At 37.9% G+C, this 21,920-nt stretch overlaps 1 protein-coding gene and 1 pseudogene across 4 annotated transcripts in view; both read right to left on the bottom strand.

Annotated features, from left to right (window-relative positions):
- Positions 1-540: 540 nt before the first annotated feature.
- LOC308625090 (large ribosomal subunit protein uL1-like) lies at positions 541-1,187 on the bottom strand (annotated as a pseudogene). The gene has a single exon. The product of its transcript is annotated as a large ribosomal subunit protein uL1-like (transcript).
- Positions 1,064-21,920, bottom strand: part of FGD4 (FYVE, RhoGEF and PH domain containing 4) — a 208,799-nt gene continuing 187,942 nt past the window's right edge. For 2 of the 3 annotated variants that reach the window (XM_081248998.1, XM_081249000.1), the window contains exons 15-17: positions 18,653-18,793; positions 15,559-15,699; positions 12,550-13,440 (exon numbers count right to left, since the gene is read on the bottom strand). In XM_081248998.1, the coding sequence (XP_081105124.1) occupies positions 13,183-13,440; positions 15,559-15,699; positions 18,653-18,793 (540 nt within the window). In that variant the 3' untranslated portion in view covers positions 12,550-13,182. Of the gene's footprint in view, positions 1,193-1,455; positions 1,588-12,549; positions 13,441-15,558; positions 15,700-18,652; positions 18,794-21,920 lie in introns of those variants that run through there. The other variant, XM_081248999.1, reaches the window with a different exon arrangement.

Genomic DNA, 21,920 nt, shown 5'->3' with positions numbered 1-21,920 from the left:
GTCATACAGAGTGAAGTAAGTCAGAAAGAGAAAAACAAATACTGTATGCTAACACATATATATGAAATCTAAAAAAAAAAAAAAAAAAGGTTCTAAAGAACCTAGGGGCAGGACAGGAATAAAACCTGGGACAAAGTGAGAGGGTGGCATTGACATAGCTAATGGGAAGGAGCCTCATAGCACAGGGAGATCAGCTCTGTGCTTTGTGACTACCTAGAGGGGTGGGATAGGGAGGGTGGGAGGGAGACACATGAGGGAGGGGATATGGGGATATATGTATACGTATAGCTGATTCACTTTGTTATACAACAGAAACTAACACAACATTGTAAAGCAGTTATACTCCAACACAGATGTTAAAAATAAATAAATGCTGTAGTGCTTTACAATTTTCAAAAAAAACGAAACCTACTCTCAGTTTATTCAAAGTAATCCTAGACCTTAAATATTGATACAATAAGCAACCAGCATATAGGAAACACTCAATATTTATTTATTTATTTATTTTAATGGTGGGAGTATGGCTTATTAAGCTGTTCCTTAGTAAAGGCACTGGGGCTTGCCCATGGTGCTCTTAATGTACAAAGCCTGGACGTTCTGCCAAATTTTTCTTGAGCAATGACACCAGGAAGTTGACAACTAAGTGGATGCTGTACACACGCTCATCTGTCATCTTCACGTGGCCAACAGCCACTGCCAGACACAGTACCTCCTTCATCTGGAGCTTGATCATGGACTTCATCAACTTTGACCACCATGTTCTCATTGCGGGTCAGCAAGGAAGGGAACTTGCCAGCCTTTTTCAGGCCTGGGCCCAGTATTCATGGGATCTGCTTGATCAGAGACTCTGAAGCCAAAGAGGCATCGTACTTCTTGGCCAGCTTCTTGACCAGTTTCTTATACTTGTTGAGTTTCTTCAGCACCTCGATGTCCATGTGGGGGATATCCACAGTTTTGGCCTGATCACAATGCTGCTGGTCCCCCAGAACACATACGGAGAACTTGAGGCGAGGAGTGGACTTAAGCCTGACGGTGCCCGAGAAGCGTTCGTCTTACTGAGAGTCACAGTTCTTCAGGCTGATTTGAAGGGCCACTGTCTCCAAAACCTTCTGGCGCTTGCACTGGTTCCCGTGCAGGACTTCCAGCACCGCCTCGTAGAGGGCGTCGTGGGAGACTTTGCTGCTCATGGTGCCTTGTGCCACGATAACCAGAAAAGAGCAACACTCAATATTTAGATGTTGAATGAGTGAATGACTCAAGACAAACTATTTCTTTATACTATTGTTTTTTCCTGGGACAATTTAAGTTGCTTTTCTTTATATATCTTTATGAAATAATTTTTATTTGTATGAAGAGAGATGAAGTAAAGGAAAGTTGCAATTGGCTTACAAAACATCTCAGGAAAATAGCTAGGTTAAACTCCATAAAAACATTAAAAATTTTTATTTGAAATACCTGTACATGTTTTGTGGGTTTTGTTTGTTTTGTTTTTCTCGGCCACGCTGAGCGGCATGCGGGAATCTTAGTTCCCCCACCAGGGATGGAACCAGTGCCCATTTCACTGGGAGCACAGATGTACATGTAGACCTAAACAAAAGTTAGAAATATATTACAAAAACTCTAGTTTACCTTTCTCTATTAACATTTTACTTCATTAGCTTAATTATTCTCTCTCCCTCTTTCATCTCTGAACCATTTGACAGTAAATTGCAGATATGATGCATTTTTACCCTGAAATACTTGAATATTTTCAAGAACAAGGATATTCTCTTACATAACTACATTGCAACTGCTGAAACAAGAAAATTAACAGATACAATGTGATGCTCTAATCCAGATGTTATTAATTTCTCACCAATGGTCTCAATAAAAACTTTATAGTAGAAAAAAAATATTCTGGCTTAGGTTCGATCCAGGATTACATACACATTGCATTTAGCTGCAATGTCTCTTTAGTCATTTATTCTGGAAAAGTTCCTCAGTCTGTCTTTGTATTTCATGACCTTAACATTTTTGACGAATATAGACCAGGTATTCCATAGAATATTTCTCAGTTTGGGTTTGTCTGTTATTTCCTCATGATTAGGTTGAGGTTCTGCACTTTGGGCAGGATTACCCCAGAAGCGATGCTGTGTTCTTAGTGCTTCAGATCAAGAGGCCCAGGATACCAGTTTGTCCTTACTGATGATATTAACTTGGTTAAGGTGCTGTCCACCAAGTTTTTCCATTGTAAAGTTATTTTTTTTTCCCTTCTGTAATTAATAAGAAGTTTGTGGGTACAACTTTGAGACTATGTAGATATACTCGTCTTCAAGAATTTTTTACCCATTAGTTATAGTATCCATTGATGATTCTTACCTGAATTATTACAATGTTTTGTCAAATGCTATTTTTTTAACTTTATTATTCCTTCTACATTTACTTGTTTGCATTCTAAGGAAGAGTTTTTCTTTTTAAATTTTTTTTTACTTATTGAGTGACTGATTGACTGATTTTTGGCCACCCCATGCCGCATGCGGGATCTTAGTTCCCCAACCTGGGATCGAAGCCATGCCCCCTGCAGTGGAAGCACGGAGTCCTAACCACTGGACTGTCAGGGAATTCCAGGGAAGAGTTTTTCATTTTTCCTCATTCATTCATTCATTATCAGTTTGAATCCATGTGTTCCTATTTTATTCAACGGATTTTAATCCATTACCATCGTCCCTTCCCCTCACCCCCACTTCAGTGACATATAATTAACATATAACTACCATTTTTTTTATTTTCATGTTCAACTGTCCCAGATTTTGCCAGCTGGAGCCTCTTCAAGCTCTTTTGACATGTCCCCATCATTCTTTGGGTACTTTTTCACTTTCTGGCACAATATGATATCCCAGACTTATCTTGAATTTTCTCTGCTCTAGCTCTAGAATCAGCTAGTTTTTCAGGGAGCTCTGGTTCCTTTTAGTGGAAATGGTATTTAGAAACCAACATAGGTATGCTCATTGCTACAGGGCTGTCATTGCTTCTAGACCCTCACAGCAGTCAGCTAGGAAATATATGCTCATGTACACACACAAACACACACACATACACATATGTCTATAAATGTATTATAACTATCTATACCCAGTTAGCTGACTTTATAAAATCATGTGTTCATACTGATACCTGTAATTCTAGTCCAACAACACAGAATTTAGTATCACGTTCCTCCTTTTCCATATTGAAACTGCCTTCTCTGACACTGAGAAACTTGGCTCCCATTATGCTCAACCTATTATTTGCTCAGTTGAACTCAGTAAAAGTAATGTTAGAAATGCTAAGTCATACCACTGGGTAAAACAAACCAATGACCTAGAATTCAGTATTTATAATTCTATTTGCCTTTAGTTTAAGCATGTATAGTCAACATATACATGCTGTGTTCAGAAGTGTGCATTAGTTCTTCTAATTTTTATCTTCAGAGTGGTTATGTTATTCATTTGCTATTATTTGACATATGTTCATTTGTATTTATATTCCATTTCAGATTTTTTTTTTTTTTTTTTTTTTTGGTGGAACGCGGGCCTCTCACTGCTGTGGCCTCTCCTGTTGTGGAGCACAGGCTCCAGACGCGCAGGCTCAGCGGCCATGGCTCATGGGCCTAGCCGCTCCGCGGCATGTGGGATCTTCCCGGACCGGGGCACGAACCCATGTCCCCTGCATCGGCAGGCAGACTCAACCACTGCGCCACCAGGGAAGCCCCCATTTCAGATTTTTTCATTTTTTATTATGTGTGTTTGTGTCAATAAAACACTAAGATGGCTCAAAAGTCAAAACTCAACAAAAAAGGTATACTCAGAAAAGTATCAAGATTTTTTAGCAAATATTTTTTTCTTTATTGAGTGTCCCTTCTCCTATATTTACAATTATGAGCATGGACCTTTTGGTTCATTCTCTCTGTAGTCTGTGCCTGCCTGCCTTCCACTCCCGAAGCACACACACAGACATACATATACACATACTGATGGAAAAGATATTGACAAACTACAAGATGATCTTTAGGATGAGGTATGTTTCTTCCACCTTTGGACATGATTCTATATAGAAACAATATACTTAATTTTGGTCAGTGTATGATAACCATATATGTAAGCGATCTAAAAATATTTTTTCTTGTGAAAACACCATAATGGACTACGTGGTCCAATCTCACTGTATAAAAGCAGAGTTTCCTTTATTAAGACAAAGCAACCTGGATTTGTTTCTACTTAAATACAAGACCAAAACAACACATGAATCATTTCCTCTATAAGAGAGTGACTCCAGGGCTTCCCTGGTGGCGCAGTGGTTGAGAGTCCGCCTGCCGATGCAGGGGACACGGGTTCGTGCCCCGGTCTGGGAAGATCCCACATGCCGCGGAGCGGCTGGCCCCGTGAGCCATGGCCGCTGAGCCTGCGCGTCCGGAGCCTGTGCTCCGCAACGGGTGAGGCCACAACAGTGAGAGGCCCGCATACTGCAAAAAAAAAAAAAAAAAAAAAAAAAGAGAGTGACTCCAGACTGGGAGCTCATTATCCAAACCCTGTCAGGTCCACTCTACAGCCCCACTTCCTCAGGACGTGTATCCTTCATCACCTCTGACTCCTTCTGGAACAGTAACCAGCTGCCTCTAATTGCCTCATAGACCAGGTGTGGTGGTGGTAGTGGTGGTGAGAGTGGGCTGAGACTGATTTTTTAAAAAACAAGAATCCGTCGTGCGAAGGTTAACTAAGATTTTCACCACTGTATTTTGAAGTCCTTGACTATGTTTTAAACACTATCAGGAATCTGGCTTTGTTATTAAAACAATTTAGCTATATAAAATGTTGATTTCTTTTCCTCTCAGCCTCCATTCCAAAGGTCTATACCCATAACAATTTGATGTTTTGGAAGAACAGTTCTGTTCATTTTTGTAATTTTATATAACCTAGCTTTTGTGCAGCATGCGGGATCTTAGCTCCCCGACCAGGGATGGAACCCATGCCCCCTGCAGTGGGAGCGCAGAGTCTTAACCACTGGACTGCCTGGGAAGTCCCACCACGTAAGTATTCACTGAGTGCCTACAATGTGCCAAGCAACCCCAAGTACTGGGGACTGGGGACATCAGTGGTCAAAACAGGTAAAAATCCTTACCTTTATGGAGCTTATGTTCTAGCAGGTGTAGACAGACAATAAAAAATAAACAGCTAATTATCTAATTTGTAACAAGATGTTAAGTGCTACGGGAAAAAAACAGATCAGATTAGGGCAGCATGGGGTGCTGTTGTAGCAGAGGCAGTTAAGTGAGGTGGTGGTGAGATCTGAGCAGGCTTTAATTTGCAAAAGGTGTTCATTATGCAGACATCTGGGGAAGGAGCACTGCAGGAAGAAGGAACAGTGTCTGTGATGTAAGGCTGAAGTGTACTTGGCTTGCTTCAGGAAAAGCAAAATGTATGGTATGGGGTGGGAGGGTGGGGGGCGGCAGAGATATAGAACCATGTGAGGGCAAAGTACTTTGGCTTTTATTCTGAATGAAATGGGAGCCCCTGGAGGGACTGGGGTAAAGAAGCAACATAATTTGATTTCTGTTTTAACAGACTCCCCTGGCTGCCTATTTAATAATGGAAGGGTGGAGGGAGGACGGGAAGACTTGAGACTAATTAGAAAGCTACTGAAATAATGTAGCAAGAGATGATGATGGTTTAGGCCAGAAAGGTAGGTAGCGGTGGAACTGATGAAAGAGAGTCTGATTCTAGGTATATTTTGAAGGTGAGCTAATATAAATTCCTGATGTACTGGCTGTGTAGTCTCAGAAAGAGAGGAGTCAAAGATGAAAGCTTTTGGCCTAAGCAACTTGAAAAGCAGAGCTGCAATTAACTGAGATGGAGAAAATTATGGACAGAGTAGGTTTTATGGGGAAAGATCAGTTGTTCAGCCTGACTGGAGTACATTCAGGAAAGGATGGGAAGAGAGGAACTGGAAACAGGTATAGAAAACTCAACTATTGCTCCAAAAGGGAGGGGAATATGGCTGGTAGCTGCCAGGGGAAGTGAAGTGAAGAGGTTTATTTAGGTTGGGAAAAATTATAACAGATGTGTTTGCTGATAGGCATATTTAGTTAAGAGGGAAAACTGATATCGTATAAGAAAAGGCTAATGGCTGGAGCAGCATCCTTGAGAAGGTGCATGGGGGTAGGATATGGCACACAAGTAGAGACCAGGTTTAAGCAGGAACATGGATGGGCAGGAAGATAGACTATGTGGAACCTGTGCTGGTAGATGGGTAGATTCGGTTGTGGGAGGCTGTGGAAGTCCCCTGCCAATTTAATTTTCTGAGTAAAGTAGGGAAGAAGGTCATCAGCTGGGTGGAGGCTGAGGGAGAAGGTGTTGGAGGTTTGAGGAGAAAGGAGGTGTGAAATGGTAATCTAGTAATGAATTTAAAATGAGACCAATCAGTATAGTTGTTCATTTTGTCTGGCTGCGTGGCTGTACGCATGGAGAAGACAGAGTTGAGTCAACCAGGTTTTGGTTTTGCCAAACAAGACAAAGCTAGAGAATGAATTGAACACAAAGGAGTGACTATAATGACTGAACTGTAAGGGAGGGTAAGGGAGGAAGAGAGGACATCAAGAGCTGAGTGACAAATTACTTAACCTCTCTAAACCTGCTTACTTATATGAAAATGTTAAAGTGCTGTTGTGAGGCTTATGTGGAATAATGTGTTTATAGAATGCTTAACATAGGACCAAGCACTGAGTAAATATGCGATCAGTTTCTCAAGTGAGGTTTCCCATCAGGATCACCTGGGGAATTTTTGAAAATACTCAAGTCCACAGCCCAACCCCCACAAATAGAATTTCTGAGGGTGAGGCTGGAGCATGGCTTGGTTTAACTACTCCCCAAGTGATTCTAATGTATAGTCAGGGTGGCAAACTTCCCTGTTAACTAAATGATCTCTATTAATAATACTAACAATCACTTACTGAATGTCTCCTATGGGCCAGACAATATACTATAGTATTATCTCATTTAAGGGCCACAACTTTTCAAGGAGTTCGTGCCTGAAGTGACAAAGAGTAAGTGACAGAGCCAGGGATTTCTAGCCAGTTGTCTATGACTAAGTCCCTTCCACTATAAGCCTGCTACTCCAAGAATGGTTTGAGGAGCATCAACACCACCAGAGACCTTGTTAACAACAAATGCCTCATCACTGACCTTGCTAAATCAGAATCTGCATTTGAGTAAGATCTTCAGGTGATTCCTATGTATATTAAATTTTGAGAAGCTCTGAAATAGGCCACACTGGCTCTCTCCACCACAATTTCCATTCTGGTGTAAGGTGGACGCAAACAAGTCATATCGATGGACCAAGGGCAACAGCTGATGCCAACTGCTTGAAAGTATCAATAAATAGTTCTTCAAGGCCTGAAAAAGGTAATGAATGTCTAAAAAGGATTATCTCTGGAAATATTTTACTTATGAAATAATACTGAATAATATTATTCTTGAAATATTTACACAGGTTTTGGTGGGATTGGAGGTGGAAAGGAACATCAGTACATTAAGGAGTAACTTTTTTTCTGAATCAACCAAAATTTCTGACAACCAAAATCATTGTGAACTGAACATACATAATCCTAGCTCAAATAACATCTAAGTCTTCAGAATTCATTTAAAGATGTATTTATTTACAAGATACAAGTGTTTAATATTTAATAGGAATTAAAGTGCTTAATTTTACAATGTTTCCAATTCTCTGCCTTTATGACCAAATATACATATGTTACACAATATATACACTATCTGCAAGTATTTTACATTCATATAGCTAGAAGAGAAAAATTACTTTTTGTGTACTTTCTCACATTTGAGTTAACTCTAAAATTTTGCTAATACACATTTCAAACTGATCAGTCAACAATTCAAAAACCCAGATAACACTTATTCAAGAATATCAGTCAATTGTCACTCATAAAATGAAATGCTAGTTTGGTACAACAAACAAAAACTTCCAAAGTTTTATATACAGACATGATTGCTAATGAAGGGAGACCACCCCCAAGCGATACATTTCAACATCCATATAATGTGTAATATATAATGTAATTCTGTTATCATAATGGTCCCCATAGACTATTATCTCTCTTCCCAAACCCATATATATATATATATATATATGTATATATGTATATATATATATATATCACTCTATGTATTTGGTATTCACTTATTCAAATATGCTACAATATTTCTTGATTTAATTTCTCACTAAATCTACCTAATCTCACTAATTCAATCTATAATGAATTTTAGGAAGGGGTAAACATCATGTAACTCTATGACCCCCAATGAGTTAAAAACTATCTTGTAGAAGCCATGTGCTATTTCATCTCAAAAGACAGAAAAGACACTATTTTCTGCCAAATGTTCAGTCCAGAAAGTAGAATACAGACCATGATTGACTTTAGAGGGATTTTTTATGTCAGTAAACAGTGCAGAAAATAGTGCAATAGAATTAATTCTTTTTTTTAGGTCTAAAGAAAAAGTAATGACAAGATACTAGTGGTATAATTTAGAGGCCAAGGTGAAAGGCCCAGGTGTAATGGATCCCATCAGTGTGCAATTACATAGATTTACATCTTGTAGTTTATATCCCTCTGCAGTTTAAGTGTTTTTCATTTATCTTAGCATATATTGCTCTGATTTGGAGACCAAGGGACTCTTTCTGTCCACCTCTGTCTGTTCTTGCTTGTTTCAGTTCCTAATCTTATTCCTCTCTACCACATCAGTAAAGAAAGCAAAGTTACCCTTTCATGACAACATGATTACAGGGCATACATAAGAATGAATTATACTAAAAATCCATGTATATAATTTATGTTAAAATATTTAAGTTAAAAAGAATACTTTCTATAAAAATTTCATTCCTATGGAAAAACAGAATTGGAAATCAACAGTGCTTTTACATATATACATGTATGCATAAATTCATAGAAAGGGTTTTAAAAGTATATCTAGTGGTCTTTTATATATCATACTCCTATTTTCTAAATCTGGAGACTCTATAGTAGATAGTAATATGAAAATAAAAAGCAATTTGATTTTAGTAAAATTGGATGAGAATGAAAAAGTAACATGATCCACTACAGATGTCCAGTATAGTCCTAAGAATAAGAACAGGTTAGCCACAGATTTTATATTAATATATTCTTGAAGAATACAAAAGTTAAGAATGATGACATTACAACATTCTTGCCTTTTGAATTAATTTTAGCTTATAAATACCATGTGATTAATCTTAGACCCGCTAACAGGAACATTATGTGATGTAGAAAAATTTAATGTATTTTCTACTGTGCATTATAGCAAGGATACCTGAAAAAAAAGAAAAAAAGAAAAAAAGACCTTTGTTCCCTAGAAGTTTATTTGCTCCTGTTGGTGTCTTTTCCTCAGGATATATCCAGCTCAGAAAGATCATTATTACATATGCTCAGAATAAGAACTTAAAGGCTTTGAGTATAACCAGAAATGAGATCTAAAATTTAAAGGGGAATTTAGATCTGTTTCCTGTTTCCACAAAGAAGACAATAAAAAGTGTGGCAATTAAAAAAAACTGTTGTGGGCCTCCCTGGTGGCGCAGTGGTTGAGAGTCCGCCTGCCGATGCAGGGGATACGGGTTCGTGCCCCGGTCCGGGAGGATCCCATATGCCGCGGAGCGGCTGGGCCCGTGAGCCATGGCCACTGAGCCTGTGCGTCCGGAGCCTGTGCTCCGCAACGGGAGAGGCCACAACAGTGAGAGGCCCGCGTACCGCAAAAAAAACCCAAAAAAACCCTGTTGTTGTTGCTGTTGTTGTTTTAATTTGGGTAGCTTACCCAGTGAATATAAGTACACCAAGCTATATTAAACTTCATGGAAAATGAAATGTAACTTGATAAAGTAGTGCAGATGTGCTTTAACTGTTTTTAACCACTCATACATACCCTTTGCAAAAAAAAAAAAAGGCTTTAAAAAAATTTAAAAAGAAAAAAATAAAAAGGCTTTTGATGGTTACTTGAATCCAAGGAATAATGTTGTCCCTCCCCCCCCACCCCCCGGCCACACATACGTTCTTTTCCCTATACTGAGCAATTTGAATCACAGTATCACTCCTAGGAGTTAATTCTCTATATCCTTTTGGCTAGGAATGTTCACATTAAAAGTTCAGTGTAAAACCTACCCTGTAGAGTTTTATTGCTTGCATACATGATGGCATTATAGATGCCGTTATTACAAAAGTGGCTGGTGGCATTTTTCATTATTGGGTACCACTTAAAACCTGGAGATAAGTCTGCACTACATTTCACTGGTAGACTTTCAATAAAGCAAAATTTATGTTGAGGAAACTGGAATGTTTTATAAAAAATAGCAGTTTTATCAAAGAAGTATTTTGTTAAGTTTAGAGAAAGGGCAATTTAAAGAAAAGATGATTTAGAGAAAATAAAGACCAGAATGGAATGTTGGTTTTGATAGTAAAACAACCAATTATTTTTCTAGGTTCAATTTGTCATGACTGCTCAGGTGTCTCAGAAAGCAAAGACAGATTATTCTTGTAACCAGCCAATCACATTTTGAGGTCTTTTGGTTGAGTGTTTCTAAATGGCTAAGAGTATTCCTTTGCCTTTCTCCAAGTAAAAGCATTCAGGATTCTTTAATAAGAAACAGGTAAGGCTGCTTCATTGCTTCTCTTTGTGCTTGGCAAAAGAACATGTGGAATGTGAAGATGGTGACTGGACAAGCAGAAATTCTCTTCTAATACTAATATTTCTATTTTTTTTAAATTAAAGATAATGTTAAGAGCATGATAATAAATATTCTCTTTACATGAGTCTTCTTTAAATAATCTAAATTAAATAACATTTGATATTTATTGAGCCAAAGCTTGAATGTGTTCATGTTACTTCCATTCCAGCAGAACTTATTTGTAGGGAAAGTGTAATCTTCTTGTTGTTGAAAATAGTTTTCAAAAATAATCTGGCTTGTAAATCTTCTAATTGGCTCTTACATTTCCATTTTTCTATCCACATTTACAGAAGTCACCTTCTCCTGATAATCATTCTACACTTTTATTGTTTCTCTTTTCTTGAGATTAAGAAAACCAAAGCATCACCTAGAGCCGTAGCTCAACTTCAATAACCACCCCTGAACACAAACACACACACGGTTGGCAACTAGAAAAGAGAAGCAATGTAAAAAATTAAAAATTTGTCCTTAATTTAAGGGCCTAAGAAGCTACCTTTATCTTTTTTTGGCTCTAAGTATTTGGTTTAATGTTGATGGATCATGGCTGGTGTTCCTTTTACAGAGGACGGCAACCTAATCATGCCCACTATAATTAGTTTATCTGCTCCTTAGGGGTGTTGGGGGGAAAAAAAGAGATACTTCAAATATTTCTTAAAAAAGCAGGGCCTGAATAGATGTGTGGCAATCTCAAATTCTGAGTGAAGCTAATCTACATTTAAGGTGTAATACTCAAAGGCCGAGGATAGTGGGGCCATTCTTGTCGATTTCTAGCATACAGCTGCATTAAAAAGTGACAATGTTTGGAAAATGACAGAGTAAATGAGAAAAAAAAAAAAGACAGATCCAATTTTGAGGAAAGGATTAACTTAAATAGCCAACTTAATGTGAGATTTTAATCACAATAACAATATAATAAAAAGCAGCCTTTGTGACAAGGAATCACATTTTGTCTATTAAAATTCCCCAGAGGATAAAATGGAAAAGAATGCTCAAACTCTTGTCAATCATCTTGTACCCCCCCGAAAAACCTGCCATTAAAATATTGCTTTTTTATATTGTATTTTTCCCCACTCTTCTTTAATGAGGTGGTTTAAAGAGTTGAGGATAAACTTTCTTAATTACCTATCTATCCCCCTCAATCATAGGTTATCCCATGTGAATTTTATTTCATATCTGACAAACAAATAGGCCCAAACAGTTATCTTAAGTGTTAATTATATATAGTCCTCATTTAACCACAATTAACAGTCTTATGGGAAAGAAAAACATAACAATAAATGCAGTTTCCATATGTCCCAGTTCTGTGTAAGGTCAGGTATCTTGTACATGCTGATATTAACTGCTGCAACAATTAGAGGATTGTAAAAGGTAAAATAACCTGTATGACTTGACCATCCCAGTGACCAAAATGCACTTTATCTCAGAATAATCAAGACTGAAGCATTAATTAAACCCTCATCTTATATTTAAGTAGGTATTATTAGCACCTTCAAAGAGAGGCACTGTTTTAAATAGGCACAGAACAAAGAAAAATAGTACTTTAAAAATACTGTTGGAATTCACTAATATATCCCATGCCACATAAATTACAGCTTTTTATTATAAAAATATCAAGACCCTTAGATGTCAATCAGTTAAACATAAATCACCAAAAACATTTCTTAAGTTTAGAACACTGGTCAATTCCAAGATAAAACATGCTGTATATTTAAAAAATAAATTAGAGACAAATATGAACCTAAAGCTGAAGAGAAAAGCATGTATAATGTGTATATATATATATATATTCATATTTAATACTCTATATACATAATTGCTATATACTTAAGATTCTTATTTTATTCTTAGAAGTATTTCTACAAAAACAAGTATTATCTTAATAAGTTGAAAGTTTGAATACCAACAATTTTTTCTTTTTCTTTTGTTTTAAAAGAATGTACATCATATATGCAGCTTGAGCTTTATAAACTAAATTAAATAAGTTAATAGCCTAAACTGTCCCTGTATTTTTTATTTTTAACGTGGATCTATTTTGGCAACATGGAGGTATATCTTTCAAACTGTTATAAATCCTACATGTGTAAGTGAAGACATTAAAGGATTTCTTAAATGAAAGTAGCCTTTTCTAACCTGAAGTGATAGAATTGATACCAGTTCTTTCCAAGACAAAAGTACATATTCAAGGAATAGCTCATTAAAAAATGCTCCATTTTTCACATTATTTCAAACTTTATGGGTAGAATGGCTCTACACATTAATTTCAGTAAGAGTACATAAACATAGGAAAATAGTCCCCCCAAAGATGCATTTATGAGCCTGTATTTTTCAACATAAAGTGCTAAGAGACGAATAAAGAGAGCTGAGAATGTCTTGAGCTGTAAATCTTGAGACCCCCCTCCATACCGCAGTAGGCCCTGGAACTCAGCATTCTGATTTTCTCTTAGGTTCAGGATGATCGTCCAAAGTGGCTGGATGCTTACTAGGACCATCTGGCGTCTCACCTGTGACAGCTAAAAGGATGATTTTCAGCCACTTCTGTTTCAGTTCTTCACTGTCTGCAGCAAAGCTGTGCACAGACTTGGACTGGGTCAGTTTGAAACTGTGTGGCAGGTCTGCACTCCTCGGCATATCATCCACAATGTAGCCCAGGAGTGGAATGGTGGCCTGGGCTCTGACATCCTAAGAAAAAAGCATGGCACATAAAGAAAAAACATGGTGAGATGTGATCCGGCGCCCACTAAACCCCCTTTCCTACCACCATTCCACAGACTTGCACTGTGAACTCTCCATGGAGAGAGATGGGGATCCAGTGCTTTTAGCACAGTGCTTGTGTATGAGGCCACCCGTAATGTCACCTGAGTGAATTGATGAATGAGTGCTGACACCTAAATCAGCTAGAGTTCATTGACCCCACACCTCTTTCCTTGTGAGGGAGCCCATTCAGCTCTTCATTCAGTGTAAAAGGGAAGAATAGTCATCTTATTGTACAAAACCAGCAAATGTTAATGATGATTTCATTATCAAATGCAGTTCTATTTGGTGTTTCATTTATTCATGCATCAATTTACTTATGGACAGAAAAAGAATGTAGGAAAAACAATGAAACAGAATAAAAAACCAAACAACCCAATCAAAAAATGGGCAGAAGACCTAAACAGACATTTCTTCAAAGAAGACATACAGATGGCCAAAAGGCACATGAAAAGATGCTCAACATCGCTAATTTTTAAAGAAATGTAAATCAAAATTACAATGAGGTATCACCTCACACTGGGCAGAATGGCCATCATCAAAAAGTCTACAAATAATAAATGCTGGAGAGGGTATGGAGAAATAGGAACCCACCTACACTGTTGGTAGGAACGTAAATTGGTGCAGCCACTATAGAAAACAGTATGGAGAACAGCTCTAAAAATAGAGCTACCATATGATCCAGCAATCCCACTCCTGGGCATGTATCCAGAGAAAACCACAATTCAAAAAGATACATGCACCTTAATGTTCACTGCAGCACTATTTACAATAGCCAAGACATGGAAGCAACCTAAATGTCCATGAACAGATGAATGGATAAAGAAGATGTGGTATATATACATATAATTGAATATTACTTAGCCATAAAAAAGAACGAAATAATGCCATTTGCAGCAACATGGATGGACCTAGAGATTATCGTACTAAGTGAAATAAGCCATACAAAGACATATATCATACGATATCGCTTATGATATATATGGAATCTAAAAGAAAAAAAAAGACACTAATGAACTTATTTCCAAAACAGAAAGAGACGCAGACACAGAAAACAAACTTTGGTTACCGAAGGGGAAAAGGGGGTGGGAGGAGGGATAAATTAGGAGGCTGGGATTAACATATATACACTACTATGTATAAAATAGATAAGCAACAAGGATCTGTATAACACAGGGAACTATACTCAATATTATGTAATAACCTATAAGGGAAAAGAATCTAAAAAAGAAATATATATATATATATATATTCAGAGAGAGATATATATATATATGAATAGCTGTGCTGTATACCTGAAACTTACCCAATATTGTAAATCAACTATACTTCAATTAAAAATACACACACACACACACACACACACACACACACACACACCCCTCGGCATTTTTAGTCTATTTCTAAAATAAAGTTTTACTAGCACTTAATGTAGATATAGGCTAAAACACAACAGGTACATTAAAATTTTTATGTTTCCAGGTGAGTGCACAATTGATTTAAGTGTTGTTGGTTTTTTAAGCACAACACAATCCATAGTGCCTGGTGCATGTCTGCTGTTCCCATATATTTATCTCAGATCCATTCACATAAGGTCTCAAAAAATTGTTATTGGATAATGTTAATCCAAGGTTGATTTAAATTCACCTTCTCACATTCCTTTCTTTTTCAAGTATCCCTCCGTGCAGGAAAAAAAAAAAGGCTTACTAATATTTCCCATCATTAAAAAGGCTCCTTCTTCTTGCCTCTCCCTCTGATTCAACCTCTTCTCCCCATGCCCTTTCCTAATTCAACTCACATTTTCTCAAACCCACTAAATAGGAATGAGAGAAGGGGGCAAAAGATCCACAGGCTGAAGAAATTATTGGCTATAGAAGGAATCAGTCTAAATAAACTTGAATTTTAGTTACTTATTATTTTTCAATTATAATGAAAAACAGTGAAACTGTGTGAATTTTCTTGTTTTATAGAGAAGTAATGGAAGGATTTTAAGTTCAGTGTCCACTGGCCTCCCTCCGTTCCTTCAGAAAGATGAAGTTTAGATACCTGGGGGGCACCATACATGTACAGCACAAGAGGGTCTTGTTTGGGGATCACACACCAAGCTTTCTGCCAAGGTTTTGACTTTTCCATATATTGAAGAAAACTGCACACCACACTGTTTCCAGATACTTCTGCAGATTCAATCTAGAAAATACAGTGGAAAGAAACAGTGAGAGAGAGCGAATGAACACAAAATGACCAGATAGAGAGGTAATTCAACTTAAGGTAACATTCATAAATCACAATGTGTTTATATAAAATGTCTCCCGGGATTGTCTAGAGAAGGTTCATCTGCAATTATTATTTAAACATTCATCTAGATCTATGATGAATTAAGTCAATTTTAACTGTATTACCAGACCTGTAATTTAAATAAAATTAAACATTTATTGACTGCTTACTATGAAGGCACTTTTCTTAGCTCACTACTTATATCATTTAATCCTCACACCAACACCAAAAAGTTATTACTTGCATTATTATGAGGTTTAGAGATGAAATAGCTTTCCTAAGATTTAGGAATCGGTGTGCTAGGATTTGAGTCTGGACCCAGAGTCTGAACTCTTAGCCACAATGTTATACCAATGTTACTGTGTAAGAAGAATGCAATAGCAAAAAGGCAAATACTTACCAGCAAGCAACCTTTGTCCTATACCTGAGATAATTTTAGTTTTTTAAATTGCAATAACTCTTTGTGGAGCCATGTACGGTTTTCTGCTTTGTCTCCTAATACATAAATCACTGGCTAAAAAGGGAACAAAACCCTTTGACTAAATGATGGTTTTTATTACACATATTATGGAAAGCAACTGGTTTGCATCTATTTTCTATCTCTCAAATCCAGTGTCATCCACTGAACAGTGCTGGTTTGCAAACTGCTTTGCTACCAGTTCGAGATAAGCACAGAAAGCAAGAGTAAGCATTTAGAAACTTTTATAGCAATCTGACTTGTGATGATGCCCAAGCACATAATTGTGTATTTTACAAAAATACTGAGCTGTGATGGTTTAGAGAGTAAAACTGGCCCTTCATCACAGATAGTTTAAGAAGCATTGACCGGCAAACAATGGACTGCTAGCCCACCACCTGTCTTTATATGGCCTGTGAGCTAAGCAGAGTTTTTACAGATGAACAATTAAAATCAATCTGATGATTTAGAATACGAAAACTTTGGACTCCAACTAAGTGAAATGTTATCTATCTCCCCTCCACCAAAGGAATTCCATACTTCTTATTACCATATTACAAAAATTATACTAAATTATTACTTTTAATTTTGTCAATAAAAATTTGAGAAAATTTGTTTTCTCTCTTGCTTTAGAAGTAATATTCTCAGTTTTGCCTTTCAGCCTGCAAAGACTAAAATAGTTTCTCTCTGCCCTTTTACAGAAAAAATTTGTTGATCCTTGGTCTAGAGGACATAACAAACTAGTTGGCATGAGTAAGTTTCAAATATATATGTATGTTGTGTGTGCATATGCACACATCCACACTTATCTTCTACTTATGGACTTCACACTACAAATATATTTGATTAAATGTGTTAACCTAGTAAGTAATTGATTAATTTTCCTCCAAGTACAGGTTTTTCTAGAAAACTACCTAGAGAATTTTATTTCATAGATACAGCCTGAAATGCACCCCTTAAAACAAGTTATTTGACTCATTATTCTATGCCAGTCTCATCCATTGCTGCTGTTCAGTCTTTCGAGACTGTGTTTCTGGAAGCTACTGAAGCATGTCTTTCCACCCTCCCTGCCAGAGAAAGTCCACTCTGGTCTGCCATACAAGCAACATCTATACCCTAGAAGAATGCAGAGTTATAGTTTGTGGGCCTGTACTTTTTTTTTTTTTTTTTTTTTTTTTTTTTGCTGTACGTGGGCCTCTCACTGCCGTGGCCTCTCCCGCCGCGGAGCACAGGCTCCGGACGCGCAGGCTCAGCAGCCATGGCTCACGGGCCCAGCCGCTCCGCGGCACGTGGGATCCTCCCGGACCAGGACACGAACCCGTGTCCCCTGCATCGGCAGGCGGACTCCCAACCACTGCGCCACCAGGGAAGCCCTGTGGGCCTGTACTTTAACCTCAAGTGGACCTTGAAGTTTATGATCCTTCTTCAGTTAACAGAAATGACTTTTTGTATGTTTATACAGTGTAGAGTTCAATAAACACTCATTGATTCTTAAATAAATTGTAGAAATTCTTAATAAACCAAGTATGTCTATGATTTTAGATACATAAGAATTTTGATCATGAGTCTATTCTTCACATATTTCCAGGCTATCTTGAACTTTCTGTCACAAAGCCCTTATTATGTAGTTTATTACTTATGTTGTTAATATCTTTGGGTATAAAACTTATTTCAGATACTAGTCGCATTACAGTTCCTAGGTTTAGGAGGTCTGAATTTATCTAAAACATGAATCAAACTTACTTGTGAGACATTTCAGTAATATTTCAACGCAGTTCTCAGATTACTGTCACTGGCCATTAAATGATTCTTTTAATACAATAAGTTGGAAGAGTTTTTCAGGTAATAAGACTTTAATCTAAATTTTAATAATATCATACAGTATTTTCAAAGCCAATATGATGAAACTGAGAGAAAAGCTTTCCTCTTAAAAAATATATATAGTATTAAGTTGGGCATTAGAAGAGATGTCAATTAACACTCTAATATTTGACCACATCTACCTTCACAAAATCAATACACAATCAGCCCTCCATATCTGTGGATGCAGAACCTGAGGATACGGAGGGCTGGCTGTATCACACCACTGTATATAAGAAACTTGAGCATCCATGGATTTTGGTATCTGTGGGGGTTCCTGGAACCAATCCCCCGCAGATGCCAAGGAAGGACTGGATTTACTCTCAAATGCACATTGGTTAACATAGCACTGTCCCTCTTCTTTCTGTACAACTGAGCATGACCCCAAGAGTCAGCTATAGAACAAAAGTATAAATCTTGCTCATCATAGTCCAAATTGTTAAATACTAAGAGAAATAACAAAATATATTATTTGTATTCTTCAGAGTTAAAAAAATTCTGTTTCTAGTATAAAAATCTGAAAGATATCCAATATTTAATATTTCATACCTCTAAAATTCCTTTTCTTTTCTTTTCTTCACTGTCTGTGAATCCACTTATTATCTGATAACAGTCTTTACAAACTTTGCTCAATTTACCACCATCATACTCAAGTTGAGCTTTATAATCAGAACACTTCCAACAAACCACCTTAAATTAAGAAAAAATAAAGAAGAGTGAATAATCATATTTAAAAAATAACAAGATTTAAGCAATAATCAGTTATAGGTAATAATAAATGAGAAAAAGTTAAATGTAAAAGGCAAATTTTTATCAGACTAACAATATCCCCATGAACACTTGGAGTATTTGTCATGTATTATAATGCTGTTTGTGATGGGCTCTGCTTGCTCAACCTTCTCTTCCTGGCCCTAAAGGTAGGAGCTCTTCAAAGGCTTGGTCTAGACCATTACACTTCATACCTCTGGACGTTTTATATCTTCCCCAAATGAATTCATGGTCTACCTTGCTCCCAGCTTTCTCCTTATCACACTTTGTCCCTCCCAACCTGTTCCCCCCTCAGAGTACTCTCTATTGCTGGAAATAGCAAAGCCTTCTAAACATTTATGGCAAGTCAGAAACCTAGGAGTCATCCCGATACCTCTACCTCACCCCATAGATTCACCATGTTATAAAGTCCTGCTGATTTTATCTCCTAGATATTTTTTCAATCTGTCCATTTTTCTACATCTTCCTTGCAATTACCTGAGTCCAAGCTATCAATGTCCTGATTTGGACCATTATAGCCTCATGACTGGTCCTTGTTTTAGAAGATGTTGGGGGTAGGAGTTTATTAATTTTTATTTATTTATTTTTGCTGTGTTGGGTCTTCGTTTCTGTGCGAGGGCTTTCTCTAGCTGTGGCAAGTGGAGGCCACTCTTCATCGCGGTGCATGGGCCTCTCTTGTTGAGGAGCACAGGCTTCAGACACGCAGGCTTGGTAGTTGTGGCTCATGGGCCTAGTTGCTCCACGGCATGTGGGATCCTCCCAGACCAGGGCTCGAACCCGTGTCCCCTGCATTAGCAGGCAGATTCTCAACCACTGCGCCACCAGGGAAGACCTCCATGTGCTTTTTGCATGCACTGATCACAATTTTTAATCATATACTTGTGTGATTTTTCGATTAATGTTTGTCACCCTCACTAGGCTGTAAGCTCTATGAGAAATTGTCCTTGTGTATTTTGCTCACTATTTATAGTCACTGTTTAAAAAATAACCTTGCAGTTTAAAAAATTATCTTCTTGGGGACTTCCCTGGTGGTCCAGTGGTTAAGAATCTGCCTTCCAATACAGGGGACGTGGGTTCAATCTCTGGTGGGGGAACTACGGTTTCACCTGCTGCAGGGTGACTAAGCCTGCATGCTGCAACTACAGAACCCGCGCACTCTAGACCTGTGTGCCACAACTAGAGAGCCTGTGCACCGCAACTACTGAGCCTGCATGCTCTGGAGCCCACATGCCACAACTAGAGAGAAGTCTGCGTGCTGCAATGAAACATCCCACATGCCACAACAAGGATCCCGCATGGTGCAACTAAGACCTGATGCAGCCAAATAAATAAATAAATAAATAAAATTATCTTCTTGCTTCTAGAATAATATTTTCCCTCATTTATAGTGGACAAACTATATTTAAGAAACATAAATATTAGTAAAACTTTTGGTTTAGATTCACATAATGTAAAATTCATAATAAAACATTGTTCATTGTTTTCTCATAATTTCAATGAAATTACCCTAGGATTTAAAATTAGACATGTCTGTATCTGCAAACTCATATCAACTAATATTTATTTTCAAAGTATGTCATAGTACATTCATATTTTTGTTTGTTTACTGAAAGCAAGTATGTCAATATCTGAAATTATTTCAAGCAAATTCAATGAGAAATTTAAAAAAGTCTTACACTGAGGGGGAAAAAAAAAGATGTTTGCTATCAATTTGATTTTGATTATAAAACTGTCTCACTGAGTCAAAACTTAGGTAAAAAGGAAGGGCTGCCCTGGTGGCGCAGTGGTTGAGAGTCCGCCTGCCAATGCAGGGGACACGGGTTCGTGCCCCGGTCCGGGAGGATCCTACATGCCGCAGAGTGGCTGGGCCCGTGAGCCATGGCTGCTGAGCCTGCGCGTCCAGAGCCTGTGCTCCGCAATGGGAGAGGCCACAACAGTGAGAGGCCCGCGTACCATAAAAAACAAAACAAAACAAAAAACCAAAAAAACTTAGGTAAAAAGGAAGAATAAATCTGCAATGTAATTGAGAATAATCTGAAAGTACTATCAATAAAAACTGTTGCACGAAAGCATACTAATAATACATTCAGTCATGACACTACAATGCCTACCCTTCTCTATGCTTATGTATTGTTTTTTAGAAGAAAGTATTAATCTTCAACTTGGTTTACAAGGCCCTCCAAAACCTGCTGCTACTTCTCTCCAACTTCAGGTCATGCTTTGTTCCTTCTCACTCTTTCCATATGAAACAATTCAATCCCTGAAAACCTGTCAACTGCCTTAGATGGCTTGAGTTGCTGAATCTTGTGAGAGATATTTCATTCCATTAAATGGACTACTGTGTCCTTTTAAATTTATAACCATAAATCTCTAATGGGTATCTTTGTTTCATTGGTAGGCTCACTTTTTCCTACCCAGAGACAACTATTACATACTTAGCTCTCTTTCTCAAATCTCCCCCCTCCCTCTTACTTCCCCCTTCACTTTCAGATGATGACTCTTCCTCATACTTCAATGAATATGTAGATATTATCAGACCTATATTCCCTCATTTCCCACCACCAAATCAAAAACACACCTACATTTCCACTCATCTTTCCCTTTATCCTTTCTGTTATAATGGAGGGAAGTTTCCCTCTCCCCATCAAAAGTCTGAACTTCGGGGCTTCCCTGGTGGCACCGTGGTTGAGAGTCCGCCTGCCGATGCAGGGGACACGGGTTCGTGCCCCAGTCCGGGAAGATCCCACAGGTCGCGGAGCGGCTGGGCCCGTGAGCCATGGCCGCTGAGCCTGCACGTCTGGAGCCTGTGCTCCGCAACGGGAGAGGCTACAACAGTAAGAGGCCCGTGCACCGCAAAAAAAAAGTCTGAACTTCTACTTAAGCTATAGGTTCCATCTCATATTTTCTCAAAGTCATTGACTCCTTTGGTTATTATTTATCTTTCTATTTCTTAGATTGCTCATTATGCTCCAGCTACATGACCTTTTGGCAATCTCAAGAATAGATCAGGGCTTCCCTGGTGGCACAGGGGTTGAGAATCTGCCTGCCA

This window comes from Mesoplodon bidens (assembly GCF_964165515.1).
Source record: "Mesoplodon bidens genome assembly, chromosome: 11".
Lineage (NCBI taxonomy): Eukaryota > Metazoa > Chordata > Mammalia > Artiodactyla > Ziphiidae > Mesoplodon > Mesoplodon bidens.
Note: the sequence above shows the minus strand (reverse complement) of the source record. Positions and strands in the feature narration are given on the sequence as shown.